Source organism: Eurypyga helias, unplaced genomic scaffold (genome assembly GCF_000690775.1).
Source record: "Eurypyga helias isolate BGI_N326 unplaced genomic scaffold, ASM69077v1 Scaffold18800, whole genome shotgun sequence".
Classification (NCBI taxonomy): Eukaryota; Metazoa; Chordata; class Aves; order Eurypygiformes; family Eurypygidae; genus Eurypyga; species Eurypyga helias.
This window is the reverse complement of record NW_010223974.1, coordinates 1-10,074: the sequence shown is the minus strand read 5'-3', so window position 1 is coordinate 10,074 and position 10,074 is coordinate 1. Positions and strand designations below refer to the sequence as shown.

The 10,074-nt window shown below is 46.7% G+C and overlaps 1 protein-coding gene across 1 annotated transcript; it reads right to left on the bottom strand.

Annotated features, from left to right (window-relative positions):
- Window positions 1-623: 623 nt before the first annotated feature.
- Window positions 624-7,057, bottom strand: LOC104503482 (sorbitol dehydrogenase-like; the record flags this gene model as incomplete). Its single annotated transcript, XM_010159298.1, has 5 exons — window positions 624-689; window positions 1,158-1,276; window positions 3,668-3,827; window positions 6,148-6,312; window positions 7,024-7,057. Coding segments are annotated over 5 exons (544 nt in total), but the record flags the coding sequence as incomplete, so codon positions are not given.
- Between the last annotated feature and the right edge of the window lie 3,017 nt (window positions 7,058-10,074).

Here is a 10,074-nt window from a genome sequence, read left to right as displayed (position 1 = left end):
GGTCTACAAGCACTAGAGGGAAGGCAAAACCTTATCCTCAAGGAGCCTATGAGCCAAAGGCAAATCATTAAGTTGACTTTTAGAGAGCTCAAAACGTGGGGAGAGGAAAAAAAAAAAAAAAAGGAAAATAGTCAGTGACCAGAGTCACCAGGAGCAAGCAGGACTTCTGTAACTTGGAGCTTTGTCATACAGATGCATTGCCTCTTCCTGAAAGACCTGCTCAAAGTCTGAAAAAGGACCCTAGGCTAGTCCAAGGACCACTCATTAGGCTCTGGTTTGTCCTCCCTGAAGCACCACAGCTACTCCACCCACATAACTTGTCTGTGCCAGGAAGCAGAAGTTATTACCCTGGTCTGCTAACCCAGCGGAGAAGCACCAGTTGCAACCTTCACCTTCTTACAGATCCCAATTAGTGCAAAGACCAAAGTCTATCCAGGGGAATGAGGCATTTATTAGGATTCCCTGCAGATGGGCACGCTACTACTCCATTCATGTCCACTATGCTTGGGCTGCCTTCCCCAGAAGTTACCTTGAACAAATAATGTGGGACGAGTCCAAGATTATTGGAGAAATAATAAGTATTGTGAGAAACAGGCACACTCTTAAGGGTGAAAAGGACTTACCTGTAATTACCACAGCCGATGCACCCATCATCTTAGCGACAAGCACGTTAACAAGGCCAATTGGTCCTGGGTACAGAGTGGAGAAAGAGAATATATACAACTGCCAGACAGCACCAGCCACAGGCTCTGAACATGCCCAGAGCTCAGCTTGTTCCCAGGCTAAAGGAGGCTCTGCCTGTGTTTCCAGGTGGGCAGCTCTGGCATAACAGCAATACCATGATCCCAGAGCAGTGAGACCAGCTGCTGAGAAAGCAGCTATTACTACATGAAGGACTCTGCAAGGAAAACACCACCCACTCCTCTGCTCCCTCGAGCTGGTAGGCTCAGCACACCCAGACACTGCATCAGGGCTGCTCAAAATGCAGCACTGTAGTGCAGCACAGGCAAGGACAGCCTCAAGGGCCCCCTCGGCATCCCTGGAACTCTGCCATGACCCACACTCACAGCGAAGTCTAGAAGCATAGCTTGCACCCTATCCATCCCCGTCACTGCCGCAGCAGGCAGAGAACCCAAGGACCGAAATGTTCACCGTACCAGAGCCAGACACGAAGACTTTGCTTCCCAGAGTGACTCCCGCCCTTTTGCAGGCATGGATTCCCACTGAAAGAGGCTCAATAAGGGCTCCTTCTTCAAAGGTGACATTATCTGGAAGCCTGCAAGAACCAGACACAAACAGGTTTATGAGGGTGATGGGGAAAGCTGTGACACTCGAAGACCAAACGTGGGTCTACATCACAGTGACAAAACAGACTCTGATCCTTGGTCTGAGAAACGCAGGGCTGGAAGGCATTTCAAGAGGCTACAGTGCCTCCTTCCCTCCTTTGAAGCAGCATCAAGTACACCGAACCATTCACCAGTGAGGTCTGCCTACGCACCAAACACAGGGACCCACAAACTTCCACGCACCAGCTCTCTAGTACTTGGCGAGTTAACCCTTTGCTGCTCATTCCCTTTGGAATAAACCCCACAGTTGCATATGCACCACCCCAAAGGCTGCCCTGTGGCTGCCCAGTGAGCTCCCAGACCCCTCTTCTGGGTTGAATCATTCAGCTCCACACTTGTAGGAAACATCTTGCTGCCAGTGGCGATGTCACATAAAGCAAAAGTAGCCAAATCCAGGTCTCCCCATCACACCCTGGACATTCTCCCCTGATGTACCACTACACTGGTCCCAGCCCTCACCCTCCCAACAGTCAGGGGAAATGCGTACAGTGGGTATCAAACACCTTTTGGACAGGAACAGAACCATGATGCAGGTAGTGTAAGTGATGGAAGAAAACTAGAAGGGGGGTAAAACCCTTCCGAACTGCAGACAGAAATAAATCCCAGCCCCACAATGCAGCCCTCCAGAAAGCCACCAGCGTGGGCTCTCACACAGCTGGGAGCTGTGCCTGCAAGGAAAGTCTTTCTGAAAACCCTGGGAAGCTTGAGGTCAGATCTCAGGCAGGCCAACACAAAGTTAAAGTAACAGAACTGACAGTTGTGGGAAGGCAGCTGTAAGATGTCTATCTGTCCCTTATCTCCAGGAGGCACTGAAGAGCTGACTCCGAGGGTTCAGTTGCCTGAGAGTTTGGCATCTGTTCCTACTGGGTCTGGGTACTGCCCTGTCAATGGGGAAGGCAGATTTGCGGTACAATTCCAGCTCCACCAAATTACTGCAAGTACCCAAAACAGAGTCTGTCTGCCTGCAGAAGGACGGACAACACTTGCCCCAAATATGCGAGAGCCCACTGAGCTCAGCCATCATCTTTTCTTAGCAAATCTGTGCTGGAAGAGCAACTTCATGCTACGGAATCTGCTCTGCACGAGACAGCCATGGCATGGCTGATCTGAAATGGGGCACACCAAATCCAGGCTTTGCATCTCACAGGTTACAAAAAAAAAAATTAGCCAAAGTAATATTTACTCCAATCGGAGGAAAAAGCAAAACCCTAGAAGATGTCAGCTACAAAACAGCCACCTCCTCCCAAGGAAAAACTTGTGATGTTGTCAGAAAATTTTAACAACACGCAGGAAATCAGTGACAACTGGTCTGTACGAGGTTAGTCCCATCCAGAGCAGCATCTCACCCTGACAGCAGTTGCTGGGGATCCACTCTGAAAGGAGCTTCCTGCCTGAGGACTCTCAGGAGCAGAGCATTCAGGTGCCTCCTTCCAACTGATTTGATCCTGAACATTTCCTCTGCAGACCCCAGAGATCAATCCCAAGGACATCCCTGCTCATGGAAGTACCAGCTCCATACAGAGACATAAAGAACAAGCTCCACAGGGGAGTCTCAGGGGGCCACTTAGACAATTTTTAACTCCTTGCATAAACGCACTTATGTGGGTATAACGTTGCAGACATTTATCCGGGTTTCCCGCATATTTGCCAGAGTATTTAAGCACAGCCACATTTCTAAGCAAATGTGTCAGTCCTGCCACAATCCAGAACATACTCAAGTTCGCTGAACTGGATATGAAAACAGATGTGTAATGCTGGCAGCTTAGTACGGCCACTCAGCCCCACACAAAAAATGCAGCTTAGCAGGGACACTGCTTTCTGTTCCTGTTCTAAGTAGGATGACTTTGTTTCAAATGACAAAGCAAGATGTCAGCAGCTGATGTGGTCCTTCCTGAAAAGCAGCAGTAAAGCTAGCTCAGCTCAAAGAATCAGACAAAGACCTTTAGGAACTGTGCTAAGAAGGCAAGGATATAAAAAGACAGCAAAAAAAACCAAAAAACAAAAACCAAAGAGCAGGGAACAAATGGGAAAAGGAAAATAATTAAAGTGTAAAACAATCATGACATCCCAGGAAACATGCAAGAAATGTTTGTTTATGTCTGTCACCAGAAGGGAAAAACTACACCTGCCTGACAAACCCTCTGCAAAGTGGCTGCCATCCAAGCCTTAGACATGTTATTAATGGATCAGAAAGCAATAAAACCTGTTGTGTTCAAGCAAAGAGTGCTCACTGTGATACTCAAAAGGGACAAGAGGCAATTGCTTCAGCTAATCCCCCCCCAGGGAGTATATATTTTTCTGCAGAGGGAGCATGGACTAACTTGTAGCAGTAGCTGGCACTGTGCTTGTAGTAGCGGCACAAGTTCCCATCGTCAGGAGGCGTCGCACAGAAGAAGATGGTCGGAGACAGGTTGTAGCGGCCAGTTTTGCAGAACTCATCCATTTCTCTTGGGACACCGGGCTCGATGGCCACTCGATCCCCTGCCAGGGTGAAAGCAGATGGCGTTACTCGGGAAGAAGGCGGACACATAGGTACGAGTAGCACCCAACAAGACAGCATGAAGCCCTGGCACAAGAGGAGCATGTGATACACTGAGAAAGATCACGCTGCACACACCAGGTCAGCTCTTAACATTCACAGAGGCCTCATCACCAAGTTGGTCACAGTAACTTGAAAAGAGCCGGAGTTCCAGAGGCACAGACCCAGAGCAGAAGGGCGGGCGGTCACATACAAACCTCTCCCCAGCAGCCTTGCGCTAAACCTTAGCGGATGAAAAGGCAGCCCTCACGCCAGGCAATGCCATGGTGATCAGATTTTTTCCCGAATCTGTAGTAACTGCAAGAGGAAATTAGGAAAAAGCAGGTGAGCTCTGCTGGCCACCACACTGCCAGCTGAAAAAAGCTGTTCCTTGGGAAGGAAGTTTATGGTGCAGGAGTCAGGCAGGACTTAGTGGGGAACAGAGACACCTTGATGCAACAGCGGAGTAGTCCAGGCTGCTGGAAGGACACATGCTGCAGGATAAAGAGTAATTATTTAACTGCAATCACGAGGCAGGATGGACTAAAGAAAACAACGGTGTGATCACAGAGCAACTTGCAAGTACACAGGGGACACAAGACAGCCCTTTTTATTTGGTAAAGGAAGCTAATCAATGCCAAATCTCCCAGAGCAGCTCTCTACCAACAGGCTTTCAGTCAGACACAGTGACAAGCAGGAAGATGGATCGAAGTAAAGACCCATCTAGCCTACTACACCGCCTGTGATATGGCCAATGGGGGATGTCTGAAGGTGAGAGGAGCAGGACAAGCACATACTGAATGTTCTCCCAGCCTCCCACTGTACTCAGCTGTGAGGCCTCCTAAGCTGCACGTGGTTTCTTTCTATTTATTAACCCTCAACAACTTCTCCACCCCCTTCCACCACGTAAACTTTGAGCATCCACATCATCCTTTGCCAATGAGGCCTGCAGTTCTGCTACATCCTCGGTGACTGCTGCACTTGGCTCCCACTGTCCCGTGTTCTTGTATTGGAGGAACCAGAGAACCAGGCAGTGTTTATGTACCCTCTCCCTGCCCTCCAAGAGACTTCAGACCTGTATCACATGCCCCTGAGTTGTCTCTCCAGCTCCGAGCTTAGTTATTTGTGATAAAGACACTGCTCCAAATCTTGTCATCTCCTCTGAAACTTCCTCACTTTTTTTATATCCCTTTGGAAAGAAGGAGACGAGAACTACACGCAGAGCTCCAAATGTGCAATGATGTCCTCTGACTGAGTCTCTGTCCCTTTCCTAATGCTGATTTGCATTTTTCACCATTACTGAGCCAACATTCCCATGCACTGTGTCAGATCCAAAGGTCTCTCTTTTCAGCAGTGATGATCAGCCCATCATTTTAGATATGAAGCTGTTTTTGTTTCTTTGGGCATGAAAACCACTTCATCTGCACTGAATTTCATCTGCATCTTATTGCCCAGGCACCCTCTCTGTAACTCTTGCTAGCTCTCCTGTGTCCACTCCACCCTGCCTAAGTTGCTGTTAATAGCAAACTTTGCAAAATTTACAGCTCAGCCCATTTTCTAGGACATTCATGAGCACATGCAACTTTAGAGGTCACACCATGGGGCCTGGTACAGTTGCTCCAGTGACCTCTCTCCACTGCAGGAGGCCATTTGCTCCTTCAAAAACACACACAGAGAAGAAACATTAACAGCAGGTTGTTGGCAAGGGCAAGTACATGGTATCTGAAGCTTTATCTAGCTTCTACAAAAGGCAATTTGTACCAGCATACATTCTGCTCTGCATTAAAAAAAAAAAAAATCAGACCAGATATCCCAGGATATCAAGATATCTCAGGATAAAGCATACATAAGAAATAACCAAAGATAAAGCATACCTAAGAAAAAACGTAAACTACAGTGGCCAAGCTGGGCGATTAACAGCAGCACGGTGACACTCTTAGAGGGAAAAGGTCACGCAGTGCAATTCACAGCTCAGAACATCAGATAAATTTACCTAACAAAAAAGCAGAGCCTGTTATGAACACGTTCTCAGGAACTGATTATCATAGAAACATGGAATGGTTTGGGTTGGAAGGGACCTTAAAGATCATCTAGTCCCAACGCCCCTGCCATGAGCAGGGACACCTTCCACTAGACCAGGTTGCTCCAAGCCTCATCCAGCCTGGCCTTGGACACTTCCAGGGATGGGGCATCCACAGCTTCTCTGGGTAACCTGTTCAAGTGCCTCACTACCCTTGTTTCCCTAGCAGGAAAACAAATAAAGACAGTTTTGATTACAATTACCTGCTTTCAGATGAGTCACTCCTGATCCCACTTTGACAACAGTCCCAGAAGCTTCATGTCCCAAGACCATGGGGTCCTTCACGACAAAGTCCCCGATTCGACCATGCTGCCAGTAGTGAACGTCAGACCCACAGATCCCAACAGAATGCATCCGCAGGAGGACCTCTGTCAGAAAAGGAAGAAAGGTCCCTTGTAGAAAAGCTTCTCAGACACTGGGAGAGCAACATGGATGCGGTCCCTGAGCCCCACAACAAAGGCCAAGCCAGCACTGAAACATCCAGATTTAGTTGCATTAAATAAATGTACCAGATCTGCACATGCATGCATTAGGATGGATGGCATATTCATGAGACGCCTGCTTAAAGACAAAACTACACCAGGATTTACAAATCAGGAAAGCCTAAAATATGGTAAGAGCCCTGTCAACAAAAACTAATATAATCTAAGAAGGGCATGACTATCACTGGAGCAAAAATAAAAGAGCAAGTCCATTTAATCTTTCCTTCTCCCTAAACCACAATTTCAGCCCTGGAGAGATAGTGAATCAAAGTCCTACCAGCCCATATACCAGCCCTATTAATATTTAGTCTGCACTAAGCTCATCTGACATGTCCCAAGAGCTGTTTAATGTGAAATACATGAACTGATGAACTAGGAAGCAGCAAAAGCCAGATAAAGGGTGCATCTGTCACTGCTCCAGTTCTTCTTTTCAAGTGGAAACACAGCACTATTTCAGACACACATTATTTTTTAGATTATTTTACACTGTCTTGGAAATATCTTATCTCTTTGTAATATCAAGGAGTAACAAAAGCGAATGAAAAAAGACAGACATTAGTAAAGAAAGCAGTCAGAAGCAGTCATCTCTAGACCTACCATTGGGACCCGGTTCTGGGATCGGACGGTTTTCCTACAGACAGAAAGAAAAAAAAAACAGCATTCAGTTGCTTGGGCATAGCCATGGGAATACTTCAGGGAAAGTCAGTCCAGGTTAGCTCAGGTAAATCCGTAAGCAGATCAGGTTTTTGGTTCTGTCTGCTCAGGAAGACATTGCCAGGCAGTGAGGAGGGATATAAATGTGCAGTCCATGCTTCCTCACTAAGCTCAGTTCATTCTGCTTGCACAGCAGAGTAATGTGAGCATCTGTTATGAGTGAGCACAGAGCCAGCTTGTAAATCCACTCTCCAAATTATTTTGCAGCAATTTCCCCTTCCCTGCCCAGATAAGAGCCACACACTAAACTTTCTTGCCCCAGAACAGCCTCACATTTTAGCTGAAACCTTCATCCCACTGGCTGACAAAAAAAAATACACCTTCTGTAAACCAGGATTCTCAACCACCTACTTCTAGAAAGCGTTAATACTGCACTGTTCATATTAGTATTATAAATAATAGGAAATATTTTTACTACATAACAGTACCTCAGTGTATAAATCAATTTTAAACATTACTGTAAATCACAAGTGAAGTCACATCCTCTTGTAACTGGCATGACACCTCTTTATGGGACGAATGATAAACCCAGAATTATAAAAGTAGTCACTTCCACCCAAAAGGTCTGCAAGCCCTTGCCTTCACTGAACTCCCTCCACTGCCTCAAAAGAGAAAGGACTAATTTTGTTGGGTTTTATCATACCAAGACATTTTTGTTGGGATTTATCCCAACATTTTTGTTGGGATTTATCATACCAAGACAGTATGATACCCACCTAGCACCCACCTTTAGGATCATGTCTCTAAGAAAGTCTCCACCAAAGCAGTCAGTGCGAACAAGAACTCGTCATAATCCATCTGCTGCTCAAATTTTCCTGCATCTTAGACCCCTCTACCTACAGCCCAAAACTGGGCACAAGACCTCTGAGCAGACCTCCTATTCACACAGTTTCTCTTCAAAAATTTGGTGCATATACATTAGTGAGCCCACAGTTACTTCTTCTTGCAAGAGCATCTTCAGTATCTAGTTAGCAAGAAAATTATCTCTGGATTTGAGCAATGAATGGTCACTTTATAGCAGTAAAGCTGCTCCATACTAGCTGCACCAGTTAAAAGCTGCTGTACAACAAGGAGCATGAGATTTCCTGCTGGAGAGAAAATGCGGTATCCCTTCCTGCTTTTGGGCAGCACTGTTTTGTGCTTTAGCTAACTAAATACATTCTCAATCCCAGCATGTTCCTCAACTTGTACTTTGTACTTCACCAATCTAAACATCACGAAAAGAGAAATTCTGAAACAACAGACTCAAAGCACTGGTCTGTTTAAATACCTGCTAAATAATCAGTGCTGTAACTGGGCAGGACAGCCCAAATTCTGTCGACTGGAATGCAAATCAAAGTACAACTCGACTTACTGAAATTTTCAATGTTCAGAACAGTATCTGAAAATTTTCTGTGTGGGGTGTTTGTTTTGTCCCACTAAAGACACAGCCCAGAGCTTTAGTTCTTAAAAGATGTTGCTCTGTACGTAGCCCCTTATGCAGAAAACATCTAATAAATGTGCACAGATCAGAGGTACAGACCACCTCAGATACCTCAAAGGGACTGAACAGAACAGTCCATGGTGAAACAAAGGAAGCCAGCTTCTGGCTGAAAACGTGTACATGGCATTCCTCAGCCCAGAAAAAACACTCTTTTCAATAACAGCTGTGCAGAAAAACAGACATCTCGGTGGAAAGTGAATCCTCCAGCCTGATTTGTGGAAAACAGGGAGTGACCAAACTGGAATGCCCCAAGGCATTTCAGGACGCATGTTCACCGAGAAATTCTGAGACAGCAATTGGTAAAACCAATCAAAATGTGAAGGAAATGCAGCAAGAGTTTTCTGTGAAAGGAGACATACGAAGAGAGGATATGGTACATGCATAAAAACCAATAAATCCACATGGGGCAGCACATGGGAGCCTGTGGCAACTGCCTGATATCAAAAGAAGAGTCGACAAAAATGAAGCCAACACAGGTCAGCAGCTATTGAAGTCATGATGACTCTCGCCATGGGCAGCACATCCACAGGAATCAAGAAAGGTGTGGGAATTATAGGGAAAATTATCTCACCTAACTTTACATATCAATAACACAGATAACAAGTTCAAAGTTCACTGCCTAGAATCCTTATGTAATTAGTGGGCCAATGAAATGAGTGCCATCCACATTGTGGCAAAGAAACTTTATGAAGTCCAGGAGGATCACGCTCCGGGGAGCTGCCAGTAAGGCCAGGGGAGGGCTGACAACCGCCTCGTGGGCCTCCAGCCGTACAAATATCCCAAGGAAAACGCAGGCACCTGGGTGTAACCCAGTTTAGAGACCAGCAACACAGATGGCATAGACAAAGCATGGACCCTCACAAGTCTCGTACTTCTAAATCACAGGGTTTTGGAAACGCGTTCTTGAACTAGTGGGACCTCCTCAATTTTTACTCACGGTAGCAATACCATTCGTTTCTTGTAGAAGTCACCTGCAGGTGTTTCCAGGTGGCTGGGAGCCACAGAACTGCCCACGTGAAGACGGCTTAGCCTTCGGCACGTACGGCTTAGCCTTTGGCACGTACCACTTCAGCTGTGCAAGAATGGTAAAAAATCAACTGCTTCCCTGGCAATCATCCCCTAAATGAGCCGCTGCAAGTATTCACAGCCTGCATGTTCCTCAGCGCTCTCCTGCCACAACTGTTTGTACAGAAAACTGTCAGTGTTTGCCCGTGTCAACCTTCCTTCCCCGATGTGGCACTTGCCAAACACCAGTCTCCAGTAGCACTGCAATGATGCAGCTCCCAGGAATATCCAAGCCTCCACAGTCATAGCAGCAGAATCGTTCTGAATCACCGACCAAAAACACAGGCCCCCCCTCCCCAGGAGGGCACAAGCACAGCCCTGACCCGCGGCCGCTCCCTCTGAACCCTCCTTCCTGCTTCTCACCCGGCCGCTGAGGCACCCGGCGC